At 33.8% G+C, this 15,796-nt stretch overlaps 1 protein-coding gene and 1 long non-coding RNA gene across 8 annotated transcripts; both read right to left on the bottom strand.

Moving 5' to 3' along the window:
• Positions 1-1,155: 1,155 nt before the first annotated feature.
• Positions 1,156-2,217, bottom strand: LOC122308744. Its single transcript, XR_006242216.1, has 2 exons — positions 1,756-2,217; positions 1,156-1,496 (listed from the first exon to the last, which is right to left on the bottom strand). It is a non-coding gene; the product is annotated as an uncharacterized LOC122308744 (long non-coding RNA).
• A 5,357-nt stretch (positions 2,218-7,574) lies between these two features.
• Positions 7,575-13,136, bottom strand: LOC122311676 (metacaspase-1-like). 7 transcript variants are annotated; one of them, XM_043126312.1, is made up of 7 exons: positions 12,474-13,124; positions 12,107-12,283; positions 11,867-12,031; positions 9,826-10,159; positions 9,472-9,583; positions 8,216-8,401; positions 7,575-7,973 (listed from the first exon to the last, which is right to left on the bottom strand). In XM_043126312.1, exons 1-7 carry the CDS (start codon positions 12,490-12,492, stop codon positions 7,914-7,916), a joined length of 1,053 nt encoding a protein of 350 aa, XP_042982246.1. In that variant the 5' UTR covers positions 12,493-13,124; the 3' UTR covers positions 7,575-7,913. The 7 variants fall into 7 exon arrangements, with proteins under 7 accessions (XP_042982246.1, XP_042982247.1, XP_042982243.1 ...); XM_043126313.1 differs by having other exon boundaries at positions 12,107-12,214; positions 12,474-13,123; XM_043126309.1 differs by having other exon boundaries at positions 9,826-10,156; positions 11,867-12,283; positions 12,474-13,136.
• Positions 13,137-15,796: the final 2,660 nt, after the last annotated feature.

Below are 15,796 nucleotides of genomic sequence, written 5' to 3'. Positions count from 1 at the left end.
CTTCTAGTTTGTATATAGATCATGTACTCATGATCTAGATCATCGAGAATGGTTTTGCCAAATAATTAATTACATGCATCGACAATTTATAATGCATCTAGCTAGCTATTGTCAAAACCCGATCTTGATCAGCGGCTGGACAATGGTGGAATTTACCACGTATGTTATTCATGGGATCGTGCCTGGGCCGGCTCTTCCATTAAGTAAGTTAGGCAATTGCTTAAAGATCCTAGTGGAAGCAAGTCAAAAAAAAAAAAAAATTAAATATATTTTTTTAAAAAGAAAAAAATACCTAATTAAAAAATTAATTAACACAATGAGAGAATATCAAAAGTATTGAATATATATTATGTCATTATTAATTTTAAAAATATCACACATAATAATTATTTCAGGTACCCTCATTCTAAGAATACATTTCTATTTTGTCATTAGTAATTTAATATATAAGTAAAAATTATAAATAACAAAATCTAATTTTTGAGTGTTTATAAGTATTTTTTGTATAATCCTTTGAAGAGGCAAGGGTCTACTTTTTTCTAAATGTACAAATTGTTTATAGAACTTTATCGACAATAATGATTATAATTACTTTTAGGGCTTGTTTGGATATTAAGAATATCTCAAAATATCTATAAATAATAATAAAATGATTTGAATTAAGATATTTTATTAAATTTTGTGAAATGAGAGAAAAAAATTGAATTTTAGAATAGTTGAGAATACCTAAGAAGAGTTGTGTTTCCTAAAGAGCCCCCAGATACTAAATTTGATAAAATCATCTTTAAATAAAAAAATTTCTAATAATTAAAATTAGTTATCAGTTGAAAATGTAGTATAAAATCTTAATCAATAATTTTACTTTGCAAAACTATAGATGTTATTTTTAAATAAAAATGTAATGTAAAAAAAAAAAACTATTTAATTTTATTTTTTTATTTATTTTAAAAAAATTCCTATTCAAAATTTTAACCTTAGGCGCCGCTGGATCGTGCCTGCAGCTCCCTCAAAATCAATTGGAAAACTAGCTTCGTCGAACCGATCAGCTTATTACTCGAAATCATTTACTCGATGGCATGCATATTTCGTCAGAGAAGTACAACTCGAATATTTGAGCATCCGGACTCCAAACCCTTCACAAGAAATTTCAAAGAATTCTTGAAATTAATTTCTTATTGTTGGGCTAAAGTACTGATCACGCTCTTCTTCTGCATGTATAATGGCATGTATTAATCTTCTGAAGTACAAAGGAGAAATATTTCGTTCCAAGAATATAACTGTACGTGTTAATTTTTTTTGTTGCTATGAGGATCGAATATGCATGGATTAATTTGCCAGAAAATCCTGCTGCCTGATCAGTACGTATGCAGCGGGAGTACGCGGGAGGCTGCACCCACGGCACATGTTCCCAAGCTAGGTCAAGCCAAGTTCCAACCAGAGGTCCTCCTTGATTTCGTCCTTGTGCCGTACAAATCATAAAACAGTAGTAGCTACTACTGTACATGCATAGCAATAATTTAAAAAAAAAAAATTGGTAACCTTTTTTTGTACGCACAGAAAAAATAATCATGCATAAGTAATTAGTAGTAGTTAATTAGATTCAATTTGCAGCATATATATATATATATATTTATATATTCTTGTGCAAAGGGTATATCGAATGTAAAGGCCGTAGCATGCTCAATTATGATCATAAGAAAGTGATCATGAAATGATCACCATAGATTCAATATCACAGGGTGGTATGTAAATTACCTGTGAGGACGCGTATACACGCCGGCCAGATGATAACCAAAAGGGTCTGAATCAACAGATTTTCAGTTGATCTTCTGATGATCATCATCATGACGTCGTCGCTACTATATAACATTGCTTTGAGGTTGTATTGATATCTTGTTCTGGTAATTAACCCCACACCCACGAATCAGGAATTTAAGATCAAGTACTACATGCATGCGCGCCTCGACACTGTTCCGCCCGCGCTGTAGCTCCAGCGCCCAGCTTGTAATGGGTGTCCATATATGCATGATAAGGCTAAGCATGAACAAATTAATGTCGCCTAGCCGGCCTGCTAGCTTAATTTGCTACTTGTTTGTGCGTTGCATCCACTGCATATAACTACTCTAATTCTCTCCATTTTTTGGGTAATAATTTCGGTCGATCAATGCTCTCTTTCTCTCACTCTATATATATATATAGTTATATACACACACATTGAGGACACAACTATATATACATGCAATAAGCGCGCGCACTCACATTTATATATATATATTGAGCATTCAGGCATTGAATTTGCATCAAACCAACGGCGGAGAAGAGCTGACGTTTTGACAGGGATCGCCGACTCACTTTTCACGTTTTAGGCTTATTTATATATTATAAATATTAATATCGATAATTAATTTGCACCGTTCAAATTCAATGGCGGCGAACCCGGCCGAGCATCTCACCTACTCCTTTTAACTAATATTTATATCGATTATTAGGATTAATGCTTATAATTTGCATCATCGCGGCCGCGCGCCTTAATTCACAGTTAAAGACCATTTCCTCTTTTTCGAAAAAAAAATTAAGGACCATTTCCTCATCTCGCAAATTCGAAAAGATCAATAGTATTGAAGAGTGTGCGTTATCCGACTTTAATTCGAACGATTTATAATTTTACTTTTTCAAAATTAGTAAAAAATTAAAAATACATCAATGCTTTGGATAGGATATTAAGAAGAGTTTTACTTAAAAAAATATAACGTTAATGATCAGATAACATTGAAATACTAATATAACGTACGTTAAAATTATGATCTTGACAGACCAATATTTATTAAATTATGAAAAAATAAATGGCCTACACTAAATAACCAAATTAGTATGTAAAAACTAATATATATATATTTTTTTAGTAATATTATACACCATACCAACATCTCACTTACATCTCACTATATATGATGTTGCGTATTTATCACCATTTGATTATAATAAAGAAGCATGCAATAAATGATCATTCAATAGTGGTAAATATGTCACATATTCTTGCTTAGTGAGATGTAAGTAGGATGGTAGTATGATGTATAGAATTTTTTTAAAATCATATTTGAAAAATAAGAATCCACTTTGCTGACCACCCGCGGCCTGCAGTACTACTCCTATATATGCCAGGGAGATTAAGGTCCCGTTGGTTTACCCAAACCTAAATTATTTAATCTCATTTCATCATTATAATATTTTCAAATCTCCATATAAAATATAATAAATAATTTATCAACATTTTCAAATTTTAAAATAAAATTAATATTAAAAAATTATATTATAATAATATTTTACTTAACTTTTAACAAAATATTTATCTTATGATCTCATCTCATCTAAACAAACAAGACCTAATTTGATTTTGTAGTCTTCCTTTGCGAAGCAGTACTTAGCTAGCTAGATCATATATACCCTGCATAGTAGTTTTGTAGAAAAAATATTTAATTACAAGTATAACTACGTATTAATATGTACATCAATATAATATGATTGATTAAAAAATAAATTTTATTAAAAATAATGTCAATTTAAATTTTAAATATAAATAAATCAATATTAATACATAAATTAATACGTAATTTTACTTATACTCATCAAAACTTTTTCTATACTTTTTTTTATAGAAGTCTTGTGCAGGGGCGGCCAGATCTACCCCTTGTTTTTTTATTTTTTTATTTTTTATATTTTAAGTAAATTTAAATAATATGGTACTGCATCTGATCAATCAATTTGGTATGGTACCGTAAATTACTGTGTCAATTTTTTATTGGGGTTGTAAAAAGCAAAGAGTTTTAACCCAGGTCCTGATGAATGGAAATAATTGGTAGGTACTCTCTATTAATGACGCCAATATTGTACACAGACGTTAAGTTATTTTCTCCTCAGGTACTGTTTGTAAATGCTGTATATATATTTTTTATATATATTTTTATGTAATTTCTTTAAAGTTAAAAGTATTTTTCAAATATATATAGACAGTAGCGCAAATCTTATAAGTGCGCGTCCCATCAAACAGGACTATCACTTGCTTGTTTTTCTCCTTCTTTTTATTTTATTTTTCCTTTATTCTCTCGGTACTTTTTAGTTTTATCATTAGAGGAAGAACTCGATTCCCCATATTTCCCTTTCTTTTATTTGGAGGCGGAAAAATATATCAGCTGAAATGCTTTTTCTTCGTTGTGGTAATCTCCTCAATTCTCATTAATTTATGCATTGGCTAAACCAATTATCCTCAGATCGAAAAATTAATAAAAATTATGTTAAAAAAAATCGTCTCGTGATATATTTGCATTGGAGTTTTGTTTTTTTCCCTTTAACAAAATAATTATTCGCGATTTAACGGTGGAAAGCGTGCATGCAAGTTATATTCTAGAACGTATGCATGACCGAGAGAGAGAGAGATAGCATTGGAGATGGGTAATTATAGGTACATGCAGGGCATTCTACACAAAATAATGCCATTCATTATCTTTTTTTTATATCATCTTGATCTCATCGGTAACACACTCACAAATTAAAATAATAATATATTGATTTACTGATCTCTTTGAGAGGAGCTCTTCCAAAACAATGAGAGAGAAAATGAGAGAAAATAGAAGAAAAGACAATAAGTTTCAATATCATTCCAGATTAATTCCTTCCACGCTATATTATATATTTATATATATATATATATATATATCCAGCTGACGTTCTGAAAAAAATCTAAGAACAGGCCATCGGCCTGTTAAGTCCAAACTAACGTACAGGTATTAAAGATAAGTGGAAATATAAGTAATTGTGCTTAACTTATACAACCCTAACACTTATTAAGAAATACAATAAAATTAAGCAAAAGACACCAGCTATCCAAGCCCATAGAAGCCATTAAGCCCAACTCTCTAATTTTTTATTGTCCTAAACCAAAACTTTAGTCCATCCTGGTAGACATACGTACCGACGACATGTGATATCATCCCATGATCTAATAGTAGGTCACTAAAAATTATTTATTATATTTTATTTATAAATTTATTATCTAATATCTGATGAATAGATTTTTTCTTTCCCATATACTTGAATCTGGATACACATAACCACGTAGGCGCACTTACAAAAACAATGCTCATGAACAGTTATTAGAAAGGAGAAAGTTATAAACTCCATATTGTTTTCTGTAGAATGATTTCCACCACACTGTATTCAATATCATGTATGCCTTTATATAGGCATTCAATTACAAACAGAGCAATAAAAAAAATTACAAAGGGGGAATAAAGGTTTGTTACAATAGGCTGTACAGTAGGCATGAATAATAGTTGGAGTATTCCTAAAGGTTCTAAGGCATTTGCTGAGGTGGAGTCTTTCATTTTATTTTTTAGTTGTTCTGTATTTTTGGCACTTACGTTAATATGCCCCCGTGAGGGGTGTCGCACACATTGAGACTCATCCTAAGAGGAGAACTTGACAGCAACCAACGGTTTGGTGAAGACATTTGCAAGCTGGTCATTACTTCTACAAAAAGAAACCAGAATTGTCTTGGCAGTAACTCTGTCTTGAACAAAGTGAAAGTCTATGTCCATATGTTTGATACAGGAATGATAGACTTCATTAGAGGTAAGGTATGTCATGCCAAGGTTCTCACACCATAAAATAGGTGGACGGTAAAGAGAGAATCCAAGTTCTTTGATCAAGGTTTGTAACCAAATGAGCTCAGTTGTAGTATTTGCTAAGGATCTATACTCAGCATCCGTGCTTGATCTAGCAACTGTGTTTTGTTTACGAGAACTTCAAAATATCAGGTGATGACCCAAAAAGATGCAAAATCCTCCAATGGACCGTCAATCATAGGGACAACCCGCCCAATCAGCATCCGAATAAGCATGAAGAGCAAAACCAGAATTTTTTGTAAAAAGAGACCATGATTAATAGAAAATTTGAGGTATCTTAGAATCTTTTTTACAGCTGACGAGTGAATGAGTTTAGGGTCATGCATAAATTGATAAACTTTGTTCACAACAAATGAAATATCGAGCCTGGTCAAGGACAAGTATTGGAGACTTCCAACTACACTTCTAAACAAGGTAGGATTATCAAATGAGGGAGAATCAAATTTAGAGAGTTTAATGGATGAAGACATGGGGGGGGGGGGGGGGGGGGGGGAAATGGGATTTTCTTAAGTCATATATGTTCTTTGGAGTATATCAGAGATATATTTTCTCTGTGACATTAGCATACCATCAAGTAAATAGTCTAATTCCAACCCAAGAAAGTAAGACAAGCGGCCTAAATCTTTCACAGGAAAAATTCGACTAAGATTCTCGAGGAATTTGCCAGTGGCAACAGAGGATGAAGATGTAATAACCATGTCATCAACATAAATTAATGTAAAGCTGCAGAAATTAGATTTATGAAGAATGAACAAAGAAGGATCCCCTTTTGAAGTAGTGAAGCCATAGCTGAGAAGCCAAATGCTTAGCTCAAAGAACCAGGCATGTGGTGCTTGTTTCCTGTTCGAGGCCATAGATAGCCTTGTGAAGTTTACACACATAATCAGGGTGATGAGGATAAAAAAAATCAAGGGCTATTGCATAAAAACGATCTCATTAAACCTTCCATAAAAGAAGGCATTTTGAATATCAATTTTTCTGAGAGACCAGTTTTGAGTCGTGGCAATTGAGAGAACTAACCGAATGATGGTAGGTTTTACAACTGGGTTGAAGGTCTCTATATAATCCATGCCAGGCTGTTGATGGAAGACTTTTGCAACGAGCTGAGCTTTCTTCCTTTCAATCGAACCATCCGAATGTAAGTTGATTCTAAACACCCACCTACAACCAACAAGGTTAGAAGCATCTGTAAGGGAACTAGTGACCATGTTTGGGTTTGAACCAAATCTTGATACTCACGGGTCATGGCATCTTGCCATTCAGAAAATTTTGAATCTAGGGCAAAGGATGATGGTTCATTAGGGACAATTCTGGTAGAAATGAAGCAATTTCGTGTTGGATAGGAAGACACGGGAGCGGGAGAAATTTGTTTGAGATCGTGTAATAATGAGAGAATGAGGAGGGATCATACGCGGGAGAGGATATACGTGGTGCAGAGGGAGATTCAGGGAGAAGGAAGGGGAATCGAAGAGGACGAAGAGCGTTCAAGACGATGTGTAGGAGAAGTAGTGGGCTGAGAGGTTAATGGCATGGACTGGGTTGTGTATTGGGAGAGGAATAAGAAAAAATTATAAAAAAAGTTACTTTCCTACTTGTCAATTATGAATATGCTAAAAATTATTAAATTTAAAATTGTAAATAAAATCACAAATAATATTAATATTTTGTCCCGTACTGTACTTTTTATCTGCACACCAATCATTTTCGATAACCAAGCCATCCCAATTAATATTAATGAGCCTTAATAATTAATAGGCCGGTCATGACTGTCTGTCTCTTTAGACGCTTACGTACTACGTTTATTTCTTGGGAAAATAGCAAGTCGAGGGGCCAATTAGAATATATAATCATATCATTCATATATAACTATATATAGTACTGACATAATCAACAAGAAAATCAAAAGCAGGGATTTATTGCATAAATAATTAACCATATCAATTACATGAAGATGTATTCTTTGATCGATATACCGACCCGCGCGCCCTCCAATCGGTTATGGCTTATTTTGATTATTCTTTCTTCATTCTGCACGAAAAACTGGTTGTAGAAGAACCTACTTATTGATCCAACTCGTGCATCGAGAAAATTCAGCAGAGATCATGACATGATCTGGGAATTAGAAGAAAAGCTAAAAGTACGTATAAGTAGTTTATGCTCGATCTGGCAATGAAGGCTGCATGCATCTAGATAGTACTCTTCGCCCATCATGCAGCACGTATATAACATGATTCACAGCAAAAATTTCTTGGAGTAAACCGGGAACTCTTGAGACGATGACAGCATAGGATTCTGCAGTATTCATGATCCATACAACCCAGAAGGCATATATTAACACGAAGGATTAATAATTAACTGGCTCCAATATGCAGTGATTATAATTTGACAATAAATGATATGTTAAACTGATGAGAAATACAGATTTGATTTCTGGGTGAAGTTAGGTTTCCTGATCTCTCATGAATGTACCTAAAGACCTTGAAAACTATATATATATATATATATATATAAGAGCACTAGCTAGAGAAGCTAACCTCTATTTTTCTGTGGCCGAGAAGTATCCGTAAGCATGGGACAGTGAGACATCTTTTATAATTTACTTGTTCGATAACCTCATGCATTTGGTCCAGCAGGCTTCCGTATGTTATTTCAGGTACATTCTCAACAACATGGATCAAGATAAAAGTCATTGCACCAGTCATATCCTTTCCGGTGAAAGCCTGCGTGTATATATATATATGCATGCACAAATTTATAAGAAATTAAAATGATCTGTGCATTAAGTTACAACGTCCTTTTGAGAACTTTAATTAGATTAACCATGACAATATAATTAATGGTTCAAGTTTCGGCCTTTACGATAGACTAATATTAATCTTTGTTAGAATATAGAGATCGAAATAATATTTTTAAAGGGAGTATGTGGCGCTTGCATAACCTATGATTGTATTTAGCATTATTTTAGAATATATATAAGTACTACTACAAGAAAAATGAATATTTGTGATCAATATTTTGCAATCAAAATAACCATTTCCTACGAAAACAAGTAACCCGATTTTCTTGTAGTGAGTCTAGTATCATGCATGGTAAATGAAGATTAATAAAAGGAAATATTTAAGCATGTTAGATGAAGATTAATAACAAGAAATATTTAAGGCTAGTAATTAAACAGCACATGAATTTCATGATTAATTTTCTTCACATTCAACGAGCTAATTAAGGCTGCATACTTTCATTTAATTTAGTACTTGATCATGCTTGAAAGATTTTATTTCACCATATTTACACAAGTCCATATTATATATATATATGAGAAATTATATTTACAATTTTAGAGTATAGAAATCTCGTGTATTCATTTGAAAAAAGAAAGTAAATCCAAAATTTATATGAAAAAATTATTTTTTTAATAGTAGATCTCATATTTTTTCAAAGGGCCGGGTACGTAAGGCTTGCATACCTTATCATTATATCTAGCTAGCATTACTATTTATATATATATATATAGAGTATTGCTACATTCACAAAGAAATTACACAAAAATAATCTTACAAACTGATGTGATTTCATTTGATCTGTTAAATCTGCTTTATATTAATAAAAGTAAATTTATAATCTGACAAACCGCATTAAGTCACGTCAGTTTGTAGGATTATTTTTGTATAATCTTTTTATGACTAGAATATTTTTCATATATATATATAATATTGGATTGTGGGAGGAAAAGCAAAAGATCAAGAATAATTAGAAGAAATTAAGGGGAAAAAAAAAAAGATATCTTACGTACAGAAGTATCGGAAGCCATCTCATCATCTCCACAAGCACTCAGGCAAATCGCCAATCCACCGCTTGTACTTTTATCTGCTTTCGATGGAGGTTTGTTGTCAATCCAAATGTCCCTGTTGCAAGTATCGAACGAAAATATTACCATTAACAATGCCGCCGGGAGGAAATTAATAATATTGCCTCTCGCCCATGCATGATTGATTAATTAATTTAAGATTATCTCGACTAATTAGAAATCTAGAAAAATTTCAAATTTCACGTACGAAGTGTTGTATTATATTTCTCGACTAATAGTAATGGCACTATATATATATATATATAAATTATAAGTAATCATGTGTACGTACGTACTCACTTGGGTAGGTCGTATACATACTCGAGATCCAGAACGGTTCCACTATGACAAGCATCGACGATTGCATGAAGAGTGATACCCTTCTTGAGAGGACGAACAATGGTGGAATTGATCTCGTTGTCAAGGATCATCCCTTCCTGCATAAAATCAACCGGACAGATAGTTTCATCGAACCCATCTTTCTCATCGTCATTGAAATCAGGTTGACGTAAGCCATGTCCAGAGAAGTAGAACACCAATGAGTCTCCCGATTCCGAACCTTCCACAAGCCATTTCAACGACTCTTGTATATTCTTCTTCGTCGGACTAAAATCACTCTCCGATCCAGTTTCTTCTGCATTATTCCATCGTCAAAATCTAACTTTTGATGATCAATTCGCGATTACTTTTTTAATAAAAGAGCATACCACTAGTACTTGGGAAACATGAACCAAAGAAATTCACGAAGCACTGATCTATGGGACATCATAATGTTATGATTTAGCTAGTTTGTAGATCGGTACTCATCTCATCTAATCATTACAACTTTCTCAAAGTTTAATATAAAATATAATAAACAATTTAATATTTTCAAATCTTAAAATAATAATAATATTAAAAAATAATATTTTATTCAACTTTCATTTCAACTCAACTCAATATCCAAACGCAGCCTAGACTCTCAAGTATCTATACAGATCAGAAATTCAACACAATGATCAAAGTCATTTTCTTTCTTCTATGTTTTCTCTATTTGACCATATAATAGAAGAATATAACTCCAATTGGGATATGATGTAAATAAGTTTTTTAATTTACACCCTTAAGTAAAAAAGCTGGTACATGAACTTAATAAATTTAAATAAATCTAAAAAAAAAAATGAATTCTCAACTACTTAAATATGTATAAACAAATGAGTTTTACTATATACGAGTAAAGTTACGTACTAATCTGCGTATTAATACTGATTCTTTTATATTTAAAATTTAAATTGATACTGTTTTCAAAAAAATTTACTTTTTGACTAATTTATTAGATTAATACAAACAATAATACATAATTATACTTGTAACTAAATTTTTTCTAAACAAATTACCATTCGTCAGATCCAAAATAGCTATCAAAAAAAGAGTTTAAAAAATAGATATATTTTTTATTATAGTTGATGTGACAAATTGCTATAATGTTGTTAGAAATATATATATTATATTCATTATCATATGGCTGTACAAGAAACCGACAAACCGGTCGTTGGAGTCCAGAACCAGTCGGAACCACCAAGGAACCGGTCAGCGGGCGGTAGAAAATTAACAAAACCGATGTCCGTCGGTACAGTCACGGTTTGAGGCCGGCTCAAACCTTTGAACCGGCCGACCACATATATATATATATATTTTTAATTTATACCTATATAAAACGATGCCGTTCCACTTAACGGCATCGTTTTGATCTTCTTCTTCTTCTTTCCCGATTCACCTGCGTTTTATATCCTCTCTCTCTCTCTCTCTTTTGTAACTCTTTCTCTCTGTACTCTCTCCAAGAACCAACGCCGCTAGAAGAATCAAGAATCGACCATGAACCGCCGGAGCAGATATGGAAGGTTTTCCTCCTCGTCGGTCGGAGTCGATTTTATCCAAAAACCGCGCTGATGAGGTCGGTTTTCACCCCTACATTATCGTGTCATTGCTGTCACAAAATCTTTGTTTCTACCATAATTTTGACATCATTAATCTTTATTTCCACCATTTAATAATAATTGTCTCAAATTTTTATGTACATTTTAGGGAAGAGTCTTTCTACAGTCGATCTCCCGAAAAAAATTCTGAATTATGCATTTCATTTTTTTCTTTTTTTATACATTTTTTAATCATCATAAATATTTTAAAAAATTACAACATTATTTAAAATTTTGCCTTAATCACTAAGTTTAAAAAAAAAAAGAAAAAAAAAAAAAGGAGAGAGAGAGAGAGGAATCGGGACACATATTCGAAACACTTTTTCGGTAGAAATAATATTCCTCTTTAGACAACAGATCAAGACGGCTGATTATTACGGACGTACCTGTGAGGATGCGAATACAGTCCCGACGATAACCAAAGCGTTGCATCAACAAAACTTTCATTCTCTTCACATCATTAACAGTTCCTTTGAGGCTGTATGTCTTGTCCCGGTAAGTAACCCCACAAAGAAGTGCGCGCTTCATTCCGTGTGCCTCACCCGAATTACCTGCAGCGTATGGCGGCTTAGTATCCAGCGAAGAAACATTAGTACTGCTTGAGTGCATACGCTTCAACAATTTACCGCCATTTCCAAATGACTGATGAAGAGTACTCTTTGTCTTTGATAATGCATGTCGGATTTGATGTCCCAGCTCCACACTTGCCGGCCCGGGTATAATGACTTTGCATTCTGTACAGCGAATAATTGCCGCGTACTTAGCCACCGAGTACTGTTTGTTGCACCTATTGCATATAACGACTGATTTTCCATCCATTTTTGTGGGTAACAAAATTTCAGTTCCAGAGTGCTACATACAGCTATGTACACACACACACACACACATCTACATATATAAGCAGATCACTGAAGTCTGAACTATATAGAATCTATAGATTGAGCCATCCTTCAATTAATCTGCATAAAAAACCAAGGGCTGAAAAGAGCTGACCTTTGGCGGCGGGGGTCATGATGGAATTACTTTTGCCCTTTAGCTTGTGATATTAAATTAGAATCATTGATTATTTGGCACCCTTCGTGAGGACATGCACGCAGAGACTTTGCAGAAATTCTGCGTTCAAGCCCAGCTGCTCCGTTTGTTAAAAAAACGGCGGCCTCTACTTTTGATCTCCTACATACCTATGTATATAGACTCCTTTAATTTTTTACCGTTGGGTATGCCTGTCTGCATTATCAGCTCTCAACTTCTCATTTAAAAGACCATTTGCTCCAAGTACTAGGCGGCAAGAAAGGTATGAATCTTTGAAAATGGGTTTAGTGCTTTATCCGATTGTAAAAAATAAACTATACTTTGGCAGAAATGAAAGGAGAAGGAAGTCTAAACGCCAACAGGAGCCTTACTACATTTCCGTTGAAAGGTCAAGCGAAAGGAATATTGGTAGTAATTGGAATATGGGAGAAGACAACAAAGCTTTGGGATGAGTAGGAATACTAAGAATCTTGGAACTTTCAATGGTTAAAATCTTTGAGCTTCTCTGTCACCCACCTCAAAAAAAGAAAAAGAAAAAAAGAAAGGAGCGAGAAGCTAAACAGTACAGCTAGCTAATATTTTGAACATTGGGCGTATCTCCACCGAGATACAGAGGCCAGGTACGTAAATGCATGCAGTAGTAGCTAGCTAGCGTGTTCCTACATTTAGTATATAGCCAATTAAGGGTATGCATATAATCCTTAGCGTTCAATTAAACACTACCGCTCTCTTTTCCTTTTCCACTTTATTCTCTCACTTACGAGGCAAAGAACTCGATGCCTAACCCTTTATTCAGTGGGCGGTAAAGGATCGGCATAGCCACTTTTTCTTTACTTTCTTTTATTTGGGTTCTGGTTGATGGATTCTCATATATTATAAAGCAATACTATATACAATCATTTTTACATATTTTTTATATATTTTATTGATGCGATTAATTATATCAATTTTTTTAATATATATACAATCAATCACATAAATAGAATACGTAAAAAAGTATGTAAAAATGACTTCACATAAAATTTTTGTTCATTATATATTTATTGGCTAAACCAAAGACTCCTAAAAAAATAATTTAAATTATGTCAAAAAAGTATTTTGGTCGATCTCAAGATCTATGCATTGATTTTTTGTCATATATTCGGGATTTTAGGGTCGATCGACATTGTACAACATTTTCTCAACTTTCGGTTAGATCGATACGATTAGGCACCATAAAAATATGCAGGAGTATATATGCATGCATGCTTGCTTGCTTTAAGCTTTAGACTTTAAAAAGATGCGTGTCCGTATATATAATTAATCGGTATTTCCCTATTAAGCCCAATTACGTTTCTTGAATATCTCGAAGAAACGTAAACACTGGTTGAACGTTTAACCTTTATTCGAAAGAATAATATCAGAAACTTTTTTTTTTTTTTGTTTAAATAAGTGAAAAGAGAAAAGAATATCAGAAAGTTGTGACATGATTGTAATGGATGGGCAAGTTTCCCGATTCCAAGAGGTCAGAACCCGACATTTCATACGTTCAACCAAACCCACCTTGCGAATGGGAAGAGATACTAATACTTAACTAAAAAGACTTGTGCGCACATCCAATCAGCCCAGATAATTGAATTGGATGCCACTACAATAAAAATTAGATTTAGTGATAGATGAAACTGTAATAAGAAATGAACAAAATATCACGAAATACATTAGGTGATGGTTGTAGACCATCACCACGACCGTCACGTAATATGCATCACATAATACATTTGGTGATAGATTTTTAGTGACGGTTGGTGATGTGCCGTTTGAAATAACGTTCAAATATTTACTTTTCTATAACGGTTAGAATCTGTCACAGAAACTTACGTTCAAACATAAAATATAAAGTTCGAACATAAACTAGACCAATTGACATCCAAATGAGAGAAGGTAACGTTTGTTGATTATAGTTCGAACGTATCATATTTATGTTCAAACGTTTATGCGTTCAAACATTAAGTTAGAATTTAGATTCCAACGTAAACATACCAATGTCCGAACGTACATATCATAACATTCGGACTTTCATTCGAATGTTAAGAAACTAGAATTCGAACGCAAGAAGTACGTTCAGAGGTTTGGAACGTTAAACGTTTAAACATTCAAACGTTATGCTCATTTGACGGTGTAAACGTTCGAATGTTTTGTTATAATTTTGTGTGTTTACATTTGAACATGTGTTCGAATGTGAAATACTGTTCAAACGTATTTTATTTACATTCAAACGTACATATCAGAAATACTAAACTCATCCAATTAATAAACATACCAATTATACTAATTGTATCATATTACATAATATATTTTACAACCAACAATGTTTGCACCTGTTTTCAAATTAGATATTAAAAATTTAATACACTAATAAAATTCATTTCAAATTAGATATTACATAACAAGGTTTGCAGAGTTACTCCAAATTTCGCGTATACTATTTGAGGCGATAGCTGCGTTTGCTCCGGGCACATTTGAGGCTGATCCAGCCACTTCTGCTTCATCTACGGACCCTGTTGACGCTATGCCCAGTCATGAAGAAGATCGGCCTGAGGGCGAGGATATTGCTCCTAAGGTTGGTGATGACGAGCGGGATCAGGATTTCTACATCCTTACCGGCAAAGACTGCATGAAGCTCGATAGGCCAAACTCTTTCAGCTAGAATCAGCTGATGTCTTTCTTTCGCATGTTGCAAATTTTTGTTGCAACAAATGTAGACCATGTGGCACATAAGACCACATTTAGTCGGGCTCGCGCACAATTCTTGATTCGCTTGGCACGTGGAGAGCCCATTGACTTGCCACTAATTATATTTGAGCGGATCCGTTACGAGACCAACATCGTTACAACAGACAATCTTATGTACGAAGTCATCATCAGCCGCTTATTATTAGTCCGGGGAGTGCCACTCCAAACGGAGGAAATGATGCTAAACCAGATAAGCCACATCGATATGACCATAAACCATCGGAGCATTAGACAGGGGAGAGGCTCAACTCAGTGTCAGTCTAATCCTATATCAGATTTTGTTCCTCCGACCGAGTCTGGGGCCGGTGTTGCTCGCCCATCTGTGGTAGTAGTCAACAGCTGGCGGTTGCATCTACGGGGGATGTGCGACCTGTTTGGGTTGATGCAGTAATGACAAATATGAAGGCGCATATAGACCGACAGATCGATAGACAGATTGAGCATATAGATCAAGCTATCGCATATCCTGCACATTATGTAGATGTGCTAAACAATAAGGTTGAGACATTGAC

The sequence above is a fragment of the Carya illinoinensis genome, chromosome 5 (assembly GCF_018687715.1).
Source record: "Carya illinoinensis cultivar Pawnee chromosome 5, C.illinoinensisPawnee_v1, whole genome shotgun sequence".
Taxonomy (NCBI): Eukaryota; Viridiplantae; Streptophyta; class Magnoliopsida; order Fagales; family Juglandaceae; genus Carya; species Carya illinoinensis.
Note: the sequence above shows the minus strand (reverse complement) of the source record. Positions and strands in the feature narration are given on the sequence as shown.